The 15,573-nt window shown below is 49.7% G+C and overlaps 1 protein-coding gene across 1 annotated transcript in view; it reads right to left on the minus strand.

The window, feature by feature from the left end:
* Positions 1-687: 687 nt before the first annotated feature.
* CDIP1 (cell death inducing p53 target 1) overlaps positions 688-15,573 on the minus strand; it is a 32,871-nt gene continuing 17,985 nt past the window's right edge. The window contains exons 2-5 of the mRNA XM_067551138.1: positions 9,205-9,303; positions 5,867-6,013; positions 4,897-5,158; positions 688-4,029 (exon numbers count right to left, since the gene is read on the minus strand). Of these exons, the coding sequence (XP_067407239.1) occupies positions 3,918-4,029; positions 4,897-5,158; positions 5,867-6,013; positions 9,205-9,289 (606 nt within the window). The 5' untranslated portion in view covers positions 9,290-9,303 and the 3' untranslated portion in view covers positions 688-3,917. The remainder of the gene's footprint in view (positions 4,030-4,896; positions 5,159-5,866; positions 6,014-9,204; positions 9,304-15,573) is intronic.

Consider the following 15,573-nt stretch of genomic DNA (forward strand, 5'->3'; position numbering starts at 1 on the left):
TCTTCCCTCCCCCTGGGTGTTAATGTTTAGCTCTCTGACATTTCTATTAGGGTTGCACTTTAAGAGATTCTGAGATCCAGTCATAATTGATACTCCATAATGTGTAACCCAGCTGCACTTCCACATTCTTCTGAGTAAATTAGTGAGGTTTCTAAAACTATTGCCTGATAATGGCAAGCATTTAAGCTCTACAAATTCCTAGAACTGATCATTGATCTCATCCATCAAAACTCAGGCAGAGAAAGGAAGTTCCTGCTCACCTGGGAGCTCTTCTCACCTGGGAAGTTTCCCTCCCTCCCACACATGCCTCATAGTGACCTTCAGTCCTGGTGAAACCCCCTTGTCTTTAATAAAATCATGTAAAGGTCAAAGTGGCTTCATCTGTTTTAACTCTTCCTCCCACTTGAATGGGGGGAGGGGTCCAATTTATACATACAACTACTACTGCTGACCTTTGAGGGGAGTATTTGGTTTCACTCTTCCCCCTCCCACCAATGAGCTTCAATCATGACCTCTCAAGGCAAGTCAGGAAGTTTCAGTCCTTGGCCTCCAAGTGTAAAAGGAGCCACATTGTGTGGGCTGGGACCATGAAAATCTGTCTGAAACCCACTGAACAGCCATTCAGTCAATTCTGCCCTGAGCTGGCTTTGTGTACCACATACACAGCCTTGTAAGACTTTCACCAGCATTCCTTCGAGTCATCCAAAGATCAGAGGGCTTAAAGAACAGCAGCACAGGGAGATCAGGGTCTGTCTTTTATTTATATACAAACATTCTGTAAAAGTGCCAACAGTTTGCTTTTCTGGGCACTGAAAAATGCACTCCTGCCACCAAACAAAGCTGACACCTGAACCACAAGTCAGAAATCAACCATGAAGGAGTTCATTTTAAGACTTCCAGTTGGTTTAAAATGTTTACATGAATAGACAAGAGTACAAATACCCTTGCACTGGATCATTTTAAAATCAGGGTCACGCTTTGGGCTGGGTTTCTCTAACCAATCAGCTTAAAGAACAAAAGCAACCATTTCACAATCATGACCCAGAAACCCCAGCCGGCCCTGTGGAGGGGCAGCCCCACAGTGCATGCATCTAACCCCGTTTAATGAGTGGGTGACAGACAACCAGAGAAAGAGCAGATGTTCACACTGCGTTTTGATGGCATGCACTCAAAATGCACAAACCAGAAAGGATTACATCTGCTGGAATAAGACAATGTATAGAGCCACTGAAAAATGAGAATGCAGCAAAGGCTCCCTGAATAGCCTTGTGCTCAGCATCTCGCTAGCATCACCTAGTTTTAACCCTTGAAATCTACATTTCCTCTTCCTACCATAAAAAAGGAATCAGAACAGAACCACATGCAGAGAATAATTCATTCCATACCCATTGGTGATGGAATCCTAGACAGTGAGACTAGTTTTCGTGCAAAACTCATTGGGGCTGGAAGGGAAAAGGATTCACATTTCTGGTAAGTGACAGTTATAATCTGGCAGCCATTTAATTAGTTATATTAAATTAAAAACTAAAACCCCTATAGTGCTGCGCTGAGTTATCTACACACTTGGATACACTGCCATCTAGTGGTGAGTAATGAAATGTCAGGCTCTAGGTAGCACAGTGCAGAAGTGCATTGAGGGAGATTCACAAGTTTTTCTATCCCCCAAACATATATTAAACAAATGTGAACAGAACAAAATAAAAACAAGGCCTATGATGCAAAGCTCCATATCTAGGGAGAGAGCAGTGTGAGACTGGCACAGCCAGGAATGGCAAGAGCCATACAACTTCCTTTTCTCTGCCCTGTGTCGCTTCTGTGGACGGGTGTTTCAGGAGGGGGTGGGAGGGAGGCTGACAGCATTAGCCAGAGCTGAGTGTGAAGAAGGCGGACGGAATGTAGGCTTCCCCTCATGTGAGAGTGTGGGGATTCACTCTTAACTGGAGACAGCCGACTTGGTGATGGTTTTGGACAAGGCATCCAGAGAGGTCACCAAGCCCATTGCAGCACTTGTGATTGGCCATAGATTTGAACCCAGGGCTCTGGTGGCAAAGGTTAATGGCTACATCACTGAGCCCTCGGAAAAAGCTTATTAGAAAGTCAAGGCAAAGGAACTGCAGATGCACAGTCTCTATTCTCTCACCCTAGACAGACAGCTACATCTCCAGATAGTCCACATGGGAGCTCGCTCTGAGCACAAAGGGCCCAAATCACTTGAATTCCACTGAATGAATGGGACCAAGATACGGTCCATTGTTCTGGAAGCTCTCTTCTCATAATCACTGTCCACTAGATTTGGGCGTGGGGTGGGGGAGCAGGAAAAGAACTGCTACTTACTGTTGAGTTCCAGAGAAGACCAAACCCCCCCTCCCAGGCTGAGCTTTCATGCCCCTCAGTGACACAGGCTCTGTTCCTAATGCCAGAGGCGTCCTGTGCGGTCTACAGCACCCAAGGGTTAAATGGCTTTATGAGTCTGGTATCACTAGCTACTGCTCCATTCCCCCTCCCTGGCTTTGTAATGGAAGTTTCTCAAGACTACACCTGAGGATGGGAATTTCTAGTAGCTGCCAATTTCTGCACAGAACTAGTGGGTTAATGCCAGCACTCACACTGCAGATAAAGACGTGTCTTAATCTGTGCCTCAAATGGTGGCAGACACCCTCTGTAACCCACTGCCTCTGGGCTGCTGTGTGTAATCACCCTGGAGCTACAGGCACCGTTACACTCACTCATGGAAAAAACAGAGTCAGGAGGCAGACCTAGGGAGATACCACCAGGGACTCACACCTGAAGCTCCACGATTCCAAAACACTTTAAAAACCAACCCAACAGAACTGCACGCCTGAAAACATGCCCTGGCCACCTGCACGCTAAACAGAGCTGCTGCCTTCCCTGTCCCCTTCAGGACAAGGCTGGGCTCCAAGAGAGGAAACAAAGCTTAGCAGCATGGCACAGTCAGATTTAAAATCACAACACAAAGAACTAACGGAACACTGGCCCTCAGATAAAACCTTCCTTTCGTACCACACAGCCCTAGGAGGACAGCACATCTGCGTCCAGCCACTTGCGTCCCCCTTGCTGCCAGCCTATAGGCAAAGCGGGGAAGCTGGGTGCGCCTAGGCATCCAACAAAGAAAGAAGCACTGCACTTCCTGCAGGTCGGCCGGACGGGCTTGCTTTGAATTTGTGGCTGGTAGAGGACTGCAACACTCAACTACAGTATCTGTCCGCTTTGAAAGAGACAGCTGGTCAACCAGCACAGGAGTACTCCAGAACCCCACAGCCCGATGAGGGCATACTGGGTATCTCTGCACATTCACAGCTTCTAGAGAAATAAGCGAGCCGCCAGCATGGAATGGAAGGAAAGCAACCCTCCTATTGCAGTGGGCTCAGTCTCTCATTGACTGGACAAAAGCCCTTTGAAGGGCAGCACCTGCATGCTGCCAGTTGAAGGTGGTCTGCCCTACATCCCTGTCTCCTTTCAAAGTGGTACCAACAGTGACTGATGGGGTAGCAGGAAGGTGAGATAGGACTAAACCACCAGGGGGGGGCTGAGAGGGGCAGACAATCTGGGAAGGGAAAGTCATCTGTGCAGTCTGATGCCTCTCCTTCGCAATCCTACTTCTAAACCCTCTGCCAAGCAGCCGTACGGGTCAGACCAGGACAGGACGGCTGGAACGGCCAGGTGAGCGCTGCACCTGCCTCTCAGCGCTCCCCTCGACACACAAGCTCTGACTGTTAGCAGTGTGGCCTGTCAGCGTGAGTGCCATTGCACTAATGCAGCATTCAAAGCTCTTTAAAATGGAAGGGGAAATCAAGACACACTACCAACGAAGGGCTAAGCAAAGGTACATTCGTCACATGTAGCTCAGCGTGGAGGAACGTGAGGCCGTCCGGCAGGCGTGGCTCCCTAGGGTGCTGTTAGCACATGCGCTTGTACGTGTAGATGTAGGCTTTGCAGTTGGGACAAGTGTGGGTCACATCCTTGAAGTCGTCTATTAGACATGGAATCAGGCAGCAGCCCAGATCACACCTGGAAAAGGAGGGAGATCAAAGCCAAGTGAGCCAGGGCAGGGCCTTGACTCTGCCCCTCACAGCCCAGCCGCCTAACTACACAAGCACATGGCTTGCACACACCCACAGCAGAACAGGGACATTGCTGCTATCCCAAACACACCTGCTCCCACTGAGCCCTGGCAGCTGCCCTGGGAATGCCAAGGAAGCAGAGCATCCCCTTGGAGCCTGGTAAGGATATCCCTCCCGCCCGCAAGCCTTTTACAGGGCCACATTTAAAGAACACAGCACAATGCTTGATTTACCACCACTCACTGCTGGCTGGACGCTCACAATTGGGAGCATAGGGCCAACCAGCAGGAAATGCCCCTTCCAGTCACGTTGCTCTGCAGAGAGACGCTTCCCCCGACAGGAGCAATCCTGACAAGACACTGAGCGCAGCGAGGGCAGCTTCCTGCAAGTATCAGCACCACCAGAACAGCAGCTGTACTAGGGAGTGGCCAGAGCCCACCAGCCACCTGCCTCAAGCCCAGCTAAGACAGAAGGGCCAGGCACAGGGTCATCAGGAGAGGTGAAGAGCCAACAGGGATGATCACATATGGACAGCAGCTTAGGACCCCCATGACACCTCACCGCCTCTTGGCCCTATTTCCTCCTCCGGCAGCAGGAGGTGAGTGGGATTTCAAGGCCCAGTCCTGTGCGGGGCTCTGTAGAGGATAAAGCCAGATCTGGATAAATAGCCAGTTAATGGAGGAGAGGAGAGGTCAGTGCTGCTTGGGCAAGTCCCACGCTTCCTCCTCGAGCCCCTCCCTCCCCCAATCCATCAGTGACCCCTGCGTGGAAAGCGCCAGAGAAAGGCAAAGCTCCTTCTCCTCACAGCACGTACCCGACAAAGCAGCAGAAGAAGCCCAGGAGGAAGTTCAGGAGCCCTATCTCATGCGTGATCGCGGTGGTGATGGCCTGCTGGCAGTGAGGACACACCGTCTGCACGGGGGCGGCCTGGAATATTTCCCCCTGCAGCACGGTGACTGTGGTTGCAGCCCCCGATGGTACAATGACAGTTGCCGTGTGGCCGCCAGGAGAGGGGTAATGTCCCGCAGCAGGATAATAGCCCATGGGGGGGTGAGGTCCTGGGGGTGGATAATAACCTGCCAGGAATAAACACACACAGTGAGAGAGGCTTTAGCACATTACCAAGCTCTCCACACACTGCGTTTCTGAGCAGCGTGACTAACACCGTCCCACCACCCTGGCTTTCTGGGCTCAGCACGGAGGCATTACCATAATAAATGGCCAGCCAGGATCGGGGCCCCACAGTGCTGTCGCAGGCAGGTTGTACCCAGCGAGCACAGCTGAGGACCCTGCAGCTCTGTAACTGCTCTGCGCAGAGTGGGCACCGTGGAGAGGAACCACGCAGACAGAGGCAGTCGCAGTTTACCCCAAAGCCTCTCCAGAAAGATGGGCTGCAGGGCCACAGAGCTGAGGCTCCTTCTGCCCATTCAGGATTCCTTGGCACTGTTGGAAGAGACGAGCAAACATCTCTGCCCACAGCATGGGATCCAGCACCAAAGCTCTGGGAGCTCCTGAGAGTACACAGCAGCCACTGTGTTTGCCTGCCTGGTCTTGACAGTAACTGGCACCGGCTCACATGACACCAGATCCTATTCTGCTACGCCACTCGGCGCAGCGACTGTGTATTCACGAGCAAGGCAGCTGGCGTGGCGAGCAGCCAATAGCCCAGTCAGGTTTCTGGGCTCCCCGCAGCACACCAAGACAAGGTGTCTGGAAGAAGCACACGTTCAGCGGGCTCCTGCTGACAGCTATTCCCCACGTTACCCAGCCCCTCCGATACTCACCATGGGGCATGTAGGGCACATGGCCTTCTGCAGAAATGGGAGGGGGGATGTACCCCGGCTGCAGAGGTGGCTCATACGGGGGTGGCCCAAAATCTGAAGGGGGCATAGGCATCCTATGGGGTTGGACTACAGCCGGGGAGACTCCATCTGAAAGGCAAGCCAGAAGGCATACAGGGTTAGCTGGACTGGCAGGAGGTCACGGAGGAGAGAGGCAGTGAGTGACAAAGCACAGCTGAGCTGAGCCGTGCTAAGCCAGTCTGCAGTGGCAGCAAGGCCCCAGCATACAGACTGCAATACTGAGCGGCGCCTGGCAGAGACCAGTTAATGCTGCAGTGCAGGGTGCGGGTATGACACAACGTGGCCAAGCCAACGGAAAGAATCCAGCAAAGCTGGAAACCCTAGGCTGTGCTAGAGGAAATCGGAAGGTGAGAGTCTCAGCCGAGCAAGCTCTGCCAGAGCGACCCCAACATCTCCGCTTCCCAACCCAGAGACTTTAACACCCACCGTGTTCAGGGAGCAACTCATTTCCAATGAGCCTATTTCAGCAGGGGACGCTCCATGCTCCCAGCCAGTCTGGATGCCCCCAGCACAGGCAGAAGGTGCTGTGCTGTCCCAATTAAATCCAGAGCAGACCCCTGAGCACGGAGATCGAAGGCCCAAACGGAGGAAAAGGGCATTAACTGGAGACGAGCTGAATTTCACTGGGGCAGCCTCCTGCTGCTGGCCTAACAGCCCCCTGCAGTTCCATCAGATGGCAACAGCTCCATGTCTGCCTCCCTGCTCGGTGTGGAGGGCTGGGCCTGCCGGGGACCACCAGAGCCAGAGCTGATGTGAGTCCTGTTGCAGAGCACAATGGACTCTTTGGGAAGATGTTATGAACTACAGTCATTCAGCCTGGCCAGCCAGAGGAGCAGCCACGATGAGATGGGCAGGACCATTTCGGAGGGGAAGTGGCCTGCCAATACTCTTACACGACAGCCGACTCTCCTGCATCTCCCCACTGGCTGCAGGTGTGCCAGACAGGAAGGGCTCAACCACAGTCCTCATTTGGAATCTGCACATCTAGCCAGGTTTGGAGATGGATGTGAACTGGGGACCATGCAGTCCCATCATACAGGCATCCATCCCAGGGAGGCACAGCAGGCTCCAGCAGCACTCCACCAACAGTTCGGCTTCTTTGGCTCTTCGGGCACTAAGATTTTAGCCCTGCCACAGCTGTGCTGACCAAACCAACGTGCTGTGAGCTGCATCGTGCCAGCCATGCCTGCAGAGACATCCCAATGCTGGGCGTCTCAAGGGCCCCCTTGGGCCCCGGAGAAACTGGCGCAGAAAACACCTGATCAATGCCCCAACATAGACAGGCACTCGCTGCTCAAAGCAAGCTGCAGAGTTACCAGGAAGCACGGCTCCCCCGCTTCACTCAACAAAGGGCAGTGCCGGGACACGAGCTGATACTCAAAATGGAATAAAGCCCACCCCATTGCTACTAGCTGTTCCCTGATTTTTTTTTTTTTTTTTTGGGGGGGGGGGGGGAGAGGGGAGGAAGGAGGAGGAGGGAGGGAAATCCTGACCATCAGACACACTGACTCCAATGATCCTGAGGCCGAGTGTCATCAAAAAAGAATTCTTGGAGACTCAGGAGCAGCCAATTGCTACCCCTTTATGGCCATGGGCTCCTGGCATGCTGGGATGAATGCCCTCCTAGAGGACCAGGGGTGCAGGCAGATGCACTACCAGATGGAACAGCAGGAACAACTGGCTTAGGGCCATAAAACCCCAAGTGGCCAGAAGAGTAGGGAGGAGGCAGCTGTACTAAGGGGAGAGAAGTCCGTAATTGGAACAATTCTCCAGCTGTTTCCGTTCGTGAGGGGCCTGGTGGCTACAGAAACCTTCTACAAACCCCAAGGAACCATGCTGTATGCTCATCAGTTCCTCAGCACTCTACAGTGGTAGGTGACCACCACAGTCAACAGGGCCTGGCCCACAGGGACCGCAATCAGCAGGCAGGAGCAGAGCAGCAGATGGTGGAGGAGGCAATTTAAGTAATTTCCTGAAGATGGAGGTGATGGGAGCCAGCTGGCGCCATACAGCATATGGGGAGGGGCAGAGCTAGGTGAGAAACCACAACAGCTGGTACTTGAGGAGGAGGAGAAGGATCTACTGCAGAAACTGAGGGGGGGGGGGGGGGGGGGGGGGGGGGGGGGGGGGGGGGGGGATCTGGTGGAAGGGCAGGAAAGGAAGCTGAGCCCAGCACAGCTGGAGCGGGGGAGAGGAGAGTGGGAAGGTTATCAGCCAGATTTGGGAGAGGTGGTAGAGAAAATAATGGCAGGATTTGAGCAGGGCCTGGATGTCGGGGGAGAAGGAAAGTGAGGATCCAGGCACCCCCAAGGATGGGAGCAGCGGGTACTGCAAGAAGCAGGAAGCGAGAATGCCGTGGGGAGAGCTCACAGACTTTGTTTTAGCCATGCTGGGTCTAAGGTGGCAGTGAGTCATTCAGGATGGGACACTGGAGAGACAGGCAGAGAAGCAAGACTGGACTGAAGATGAGAGGCAGATAGGTGAGAGGTTACAGCGGAGCCACAACAGCTGGTGAGATCATCCAGAGGCAGGGAGTATCAAGGATGGATCCCTGAGAGACACTGGCTGACAGGCAGGAGGTGAGAATGCTCCCAAAAGTGGGATCCAAACCCCCAGAAGAGCAGAGTTACTTGGAAGCACAGAGAGACAAGGGACAGGCAGCAGGAGGGCGATCAACTGAGGCAGCTGCTGGGACAGGGAGCAAAAGCAGAGGAGAGGAAGCAAGACTTGGCTGAGGGCCCTGGTGAGAGTGGTCTGCAAGGAGCAAAAAGGTAGAAGCCCCTCCCTTTGGCTCCCACACAGAGAAGACCAAACCTGCTTCAATCAAGTCTCTCACTCCTTGTGCCAACAAGGCAAGGACAAGAAATACACTGCTGAGCTGGTCAATGGCCAAGTGGCTGGCTGGCAGCCTCAGGAGAGCAGCAGGCCCCTTCCATGCTGGGCTAGAATCTGGCCTGCACAAAGAGTCACTTGGCTGGGTGATCAAACCCCTCGGTGGTCGGATAGTTTAATTACAGCTTCTCCAAGCTGTCTCCTGCATAGCTGCGTCACAGACCTCTCCCTTCTTGCCTCCCTGCTAGGGAGGAGCAAAGGTGGAGTAACATGCACTTCTGTGGCAGGAAAGCAAGCAGCATTGCCTCCTTTCCATCCCTGCACGCCCCACCAAGCAGTGCATCTCTAAGGAGACCGCCTACCCTGCTCCCACTGCAATTGGGCCTGGGTCACGACATGGATGGGTTGTCCCATCCTCTGCAACTTACCTGACGTGGTATGTGGGCCATTCTTCTCTTCTATTAGTGGGGCAGATGGTCCCCCTGGGTAGGGTGGGGGAGGGTCACTGGACATCGCTTACAGCTGGTCTGCAAGAAAAAGAATCACAGTACATACAAACTCACCACCCTTCAGAGGTGCTCACCACCCACACTGCAGCTCAATGCAGACAGACGGTGAGAGCTTTAGGGTTACCGATGGGAACCAGATATTTCCAGAAGTGCCATTTTTGTGGGATCCAGCTCATCGATGGACACTCGCCTGCTGTCCTCACACCCTAGGCTGTGACCTTGTCCTCCTATCTGCCAAGCTAAGCAGCTCAAACTGGCACCATGGTGCTGCAGGGAATAGTGCTGCTGATTCAATAGATAGCCAGTACGAAGATGAACCTAGCATGCATACAGGATGTTGTGCTGGAGGAGCTGAGCTTGCAGAGGGGATGCATAACAGTAGACCTAACCACTACAGCATTTTTTGTGTAAAGGAAAATATTAACCCAGTGTCTACATTTGATTCTAAGTAGCTACATTCACCTTCCTATATTCTCCTGCTATTTCAACTGGATGCATTATCCTTCTCTGGTTCCTGCCTAAACAGGCCGTAGAGAGTTAAACAGCAGCTGCAGTTCACTGGTGCAATTCCTGCATGTATTTCCCAAATGCTTTGGGATTATTCAAGATGGAAACTGCTCTACAAAGAGAGCAGTAGCAGCATCATTATGGGATCAGAGCTAGAGGATGCACATCTGAAATAAACAAACAGACCCTGAATTCTCAATCCACACTTCATTAGGGTTATAATCAAAGCTTCCCCCCATGTTAAAAAGAGAAACATCGAGGGGGCAAGACCAGGAAGAAAAAGCCCATAAAGCACTGAAGGAAATTAAACGTTTGCCCCTAGGAAGGTCTATTTATATTCTAAAGAGACAAACCTAGGAAAAGGATCATCTTTAGTTTTCAGATAGCTTTACCTTTCTTCTTCTAGAGCTGGGCAAATCAGACACCTTGATCAAGTCAAGAAACTGACAGAATTCTTGTCTAAATTATGTAGGCTGAAAGTAGTTTTAATCTGATGAAGCTGTTTGAGAGGAAACACACACACACTTTATCAAATGAGAGCCCTATGGGCAGACTCATTTCCTCTCTCCCCCCCTCGGGGAGCAGCTGCTGCGAAAGAGCTTTGGATCTGCACTAAATCTCTATTCAGAGCAGCAGTTGCCCCCTCCCTGTGTGAATAAATAGGGAAGGAGCCTGGGCAGAAGGTCAATATCCAGAAAGTCCTGGTTGCTTTATTTTGTACTTATAAGAACAGCTTCTTTTCTGGACAGTTTAATGGCTAAGAAAGCCCACAGCAATGGAACATGCTAGCTAGAGCCACACTCCCCACAGAAACAGTGCTTGTGCCAGTGGGAGACCTGGGCTGTTAGGATCAGGGCATTCCTCAGCAGATTATAAACTGGTCAGACACAATTGAAGCCTACACTCTGTCTTTTCACTAGGAAGTTCAGTTCAGGTCATGCAGTGCCAGCTTTTCAGTGGGAGAGCAATGGACAGAAACCATCTCAGGTAGCCATCCCTAATGGATAGGTTTCCATCACACCTCCACCCATTTGCTGGGGTGCAGCCGTCCACACCCCATCCGTGCTTGTAGCAGTGTTTTATCTCAGAAGTATATAGACATTTCCCCATGCACAGCACACGCCGAGAATGGCTCTGAAAAGCTCCCAGGCTGCTTTCACACACACTGGGGGCACTGCATTCTATCACCTCTGTGTAGCCATGTAGATTATAAACATGCAGGGCGAGAGCTAGGACTGGCCCTGGGGCTAGGCTGAAACCCTGTGATAACAGAACATCAATCACAGAGGCCAAGCACTACCATTCAGACGTGTGTAGATCAGATACATTCCTCCCAGTACTTCAAGACAGCTTTTCTACTTGAGAGAGGGATTCACTTCATATGGGAATCCATTTGGAAACTTCTCCCAACAGGATCTTCCCCTTACTGCAATTTGGACACAGCAAGGTCACTGGGAATGATCTGCTGAGCACCTCATACTGGGATAGGGCTCTCTAGTGGGAACAGACAAGGAGAGGGAAAGGGAGTGGGCCTCAGTTTACCCACAGGGCACTCATTTAGCAAAGCTTTAGATAAAGAGATTAAGAGGATGGCTTATACACAGGTTTATACAGCATTTCTTACCCTTTGCCAATCGCTGTGAAATACTGCTCAAGGGGCAAGAAACACTATTTCCCCTCCAAATAAAAGTACATAGATTTTGTACATGCTGCAGCTTGTTATTCAAAATAACTATGTCTCAATACGAGACATATTGACTCACAGTCAGAGCATCCCCTGATGAAAAGGTGTTAGGGTTAAACAAGGCCTGACCGTAGGAACTAATCCTGCCACATCTTTGGAAAGATATTGCAGAGTCTAGCTGCCATGAGAAAAGATTGCTAATATTACTGCCCCAGGATGGGTTAATCCCTGCAACACAACACCAATGTTTCCCAGAAATGTTTCCCAAATGGGCTCTCCCTCCAGCACCATTCCAGTCTTAGGAGAATACCTCAGCCCCCTGGTTTAGCTCAGGGAAAGTGACAAATCAATCCATGACTATCTGTGCCCTTTGCTACAAACTGGCAGGATCCACCGTACTCTGAGCAGGACTGTACTGGTCCTAGCCAGTACCCCACACACACCCCACCATCATAAACTGAAGCACAAAAAACAAGGGCTAATTTATCAAGGAGGACTTCTTCCATACAAGAAAAAAATGCAACCATTTCCAATAGACCCCACAGAAGCAAACACTAGCAGAGGAGGACATGAATCCTAACACTATCATCATGCTGGCAACAAGTCAAGCAGAAAGTTTTAATTCTTAGTTTTAATTCAAACTGAATTGAATTTTCATATGGAAAAACAGAATAATTCTGCTGTAAATCATTAAATAATTTAGACTGTTGCCTGTTATTAGATTAAGTGCTTTTAATTGCTTAAGAACTAAAAAGGCACTGAGCATTAGATATAATAATACACATGCATGATATATATTAACCTAACATATAACCTCAGCTAGGTCTACACTACAGATCTATTTCAGTATTACTATGTTGCTTAAGATGTGAAAAATCCACACCCCTGAGCGACTTAGTTATATCAACCTAAACACCCCTCCCCCACGTAGACAGTGCTATGTTGGCAGGAGAGCTACTGCTTCTCGGGCAGGTGGATTAGCTGTGCTGACGGACATACCCACTCAGGAAGACATACCCGAGTTTCTCCCATCGGAGTAGGAGCATCTTCACTAAAGTGCTACAGCTGCTCCAGTGCCGCTGTACGTGAATACAAGCCTTAAAGAGATGGTGAAATCTTAAGCAGAGGGTGGGGGATAAAATGATCAGACACACCAACGCTGGCTAGAACTTTGGATCCAGAGCAACTTTCACAAAAGCCCAGGCTGCAATGATACACTAAGATAGTAAAACATCGACAAGGAAACCAAGAGTGCCTGAATGGACTTTTCTGTAAATACTCCAAAGAAGTGCATTAGCCCCAAGACAAAATGGGTTTCTCGATTTATTTCAGCTAAGCTAGAGCAGCTCCGGTTGCCTACTCTATTTAGTAATAGAAATTACAGGATATTCAGCTCTCTACTTTGGGAACGCACCACCAGGAGAGATCTAGTAACATTCCTGTTAATGCCCTGTGGAACAAGCACTGGAAACGCCCCTTTGTGCACAGAGACAGTAATCATCAGAAAGCCAGGAAACAAGCATGGATCATATCTGCTGCAGTTCTTCAGTTCAATTTCAACTCAGAGATCATCACAGCCAACCTGAGGCCCTCACAGAGATCACAATGGGTATGTCCACATTGCAATTACACACCTGTGGCTGGCCAGTGCCAGCTGACTTGAGTTCCTGGGGCTCCGGCTGCAGCCCAAGCTCTGGGATCCTCCCACCTTGCAGGTTCCTAGAGCCCAGGACCCAGCCCAAATCCAGAAGTCTACACTGCAATTAAATATCCCCGTAGCCTGAATTCCACAAGTCTGAGTCCGCTGGCATGGGCAGGCCACTGTTTCTAACTGCAGTATAGAAATACCCAATGTCAGACCATTCACACATAGTCCCTTCTGAGACTTCAGGGAGTAGCAAGCTCAGCCCCTTGTCACATTCTCCAGTCCTTATAGCCGGCACACACCTGGGCAAGAGAATGCATCCAGTCTCCCTGGGCTGGACGGGCAGTAGCTGTACCAATCAGTCTAAGGGCTCATCTATATTGAAAGCTTCACTGGTTTAACTCAAGGTGTTATTTTAAATTGATGCAGTTAAAGGGCTGCAAAAGGCATGTGGACACTATCAGTTTAAACTAGGCTTATTTTGGTTTAGCTGAAGCCTATTCCTAATTGATGGAAGCTAAACTGAAATAGCGCCCCCTCCCCAAGATAAAATGAGTGTGTCCATAAACTAGCAAATGTGTGTAGACCAATTTTAAAGCACTGTAAGACTGAAGCAATGAGGTAGGACAAAGAGGATCTTCAGGGAACAGAGAAATTACTCAACTGTAGTATTGTACAGTCCCACTGAATACCTGCTCCAGCCCAGTGCAGGCACGATCTGCCCATTCTAATAGACAATCTGATTAAGGCATTAGGACCAAAGATTGGGACTGCTCCATGAGAGTGCTATGGTATATTTTTACACTTCATCTGAAAAGTTTTGTCTACATGGTTCCCTTTCAATAACTGAATCCCACTGATGGGCACACCAGTGTCATGGAAAATGACCCCCTCTAAGGATCTGTTTGGAAAAAACACGGTGCCATCCCACTCAGGCAGAAGGCAGCTAGATAGTTCAGCTAAAATAACAGATAACAAGGCTGGCAATTAAATTGTCATCATTAAGCTTCTGAATGCACATCCCATGAAGAGGAATGGAGGCAGTTCACCCCTTGCAGAGCTGTTGTTTCAGGTTGAGATTTTGCAGGCTCTGCAAGACAGCTGCACAACAGGTCAGGATCAGAATGTTTTCCTTGCTACAAAAAGGGCTAAAAATTGTATTAGTTTTTAAATGAAAATTTAAAGTCTGTATAAATTAATGAGGCCCGAGCATGCCAACTCCCTTTTCCCATTGTAAGAATTTGCCTATAAAGAGAGACGTGTGAAGGATAAGTAAACAGCTGTGCACTCATTGCTCTTTCTCTAACGTGTTTATAGAAAGCCTGAAAGCTTCTAATCCTCCAAAAAGAAGCTGATGTTTTTCCTGCTTGTTTTTAACATTAGAAACATATGGCCTGTTCCACCCTATTTCTGCTGGAGAACTCTATGGCTGTCTGGAGAGCTAGTGGCAGGTGACATTACAAGATGCTGAAATCGAAGTTATGGGGAGGAAGGTATTTTTGTTAGACCATTAAAAGCTCTGTTTTTTTATTTGCTTTTTGTTAACATCTAACTCAGAACACCTGCCAGCTAGTCTGTTGGGAGCTGAATCTTCAGCAATGGCATTTTCCCTCCACCTTCACAGGAGGGCTGCGAAAGCTCCCAACACAGTTTTCTAAAGGACCACTTGCAGGACTAGAGAAGAAAAACAGGGAAGGCAAAACTTGACTCGCCTGACATGGCTAAGACTAAAATAAATGTAAAATGTGTCAGGTTTCATTTATACATCAAGAAGTGGCAAAAAAGGCACAAAACAATTTCCACATCCTTTGCAAGTCACTTTTAAATAGCACCATTTAGTGCATTAGTCCTATTGGTTCAGACTGTGTTTGTTATTAGCAAGTTGACCCAAGCTGCCTGTGGCTTCACAGACTAGAACTTCTTATGAGGGAGGCAATCATTTATGCATGCTGCAGATAGAGAATATTAGCAGTTCACAGCACTGAGCTCTCCTGTCTGCTAAAGCATCGGCAGAGTTTTATCAGAATAACTCAGCCCTAGTCTTTCCTTTCCCTGCTTTTTCAATCACCGATCACCGTGTTTTCTTTCTTTCTCACATAGGTTAACATTGACAGGCCAGACACCACGTAGAGCTAGGCTAGATTTTCACTCTTTCTGGGCCCACTTCTCTAACACAGAGGTGCTCAAAGCAAAGTGGATGGAGACCTGACACCCTTATCTCTAATCAAGCATGCTGTCTGTGGAGAGTAGGCTTGCACGCTCAGATCAAGATGGCACATCATCTTCAGAAATCCATGGCTTTCTTGATCGGCACTGGGTACATTACAGATCAGGATCCCGGAAACCTGGTGAGCCCCTCTGGTTTCCAGCAAGTAAGAAACGCGGCTGCTGGCAGAGCACAATTTGGGATTCCCTGCCCTGACAAGAACTCATTATAGCTGGTTCCAATGTG

This window comes from Emydura macquarii, unplaced genomic scaffold, assembly GCF_026122565.2.
Source record: "Emydura macquarii macquarii isolate MOO-44397 ecotype Brisbane River unplaced genomic scaffold, CSIRO-AGI_Emac_v2 contig_1348, whole genome shotgun sequence".
NCBI classification, from domain to species: domain Eukaryota; kingdom Metazoa; phylum Chordata; order Testudines; family Chelidae; genus Emydura; species Emydura macquarii.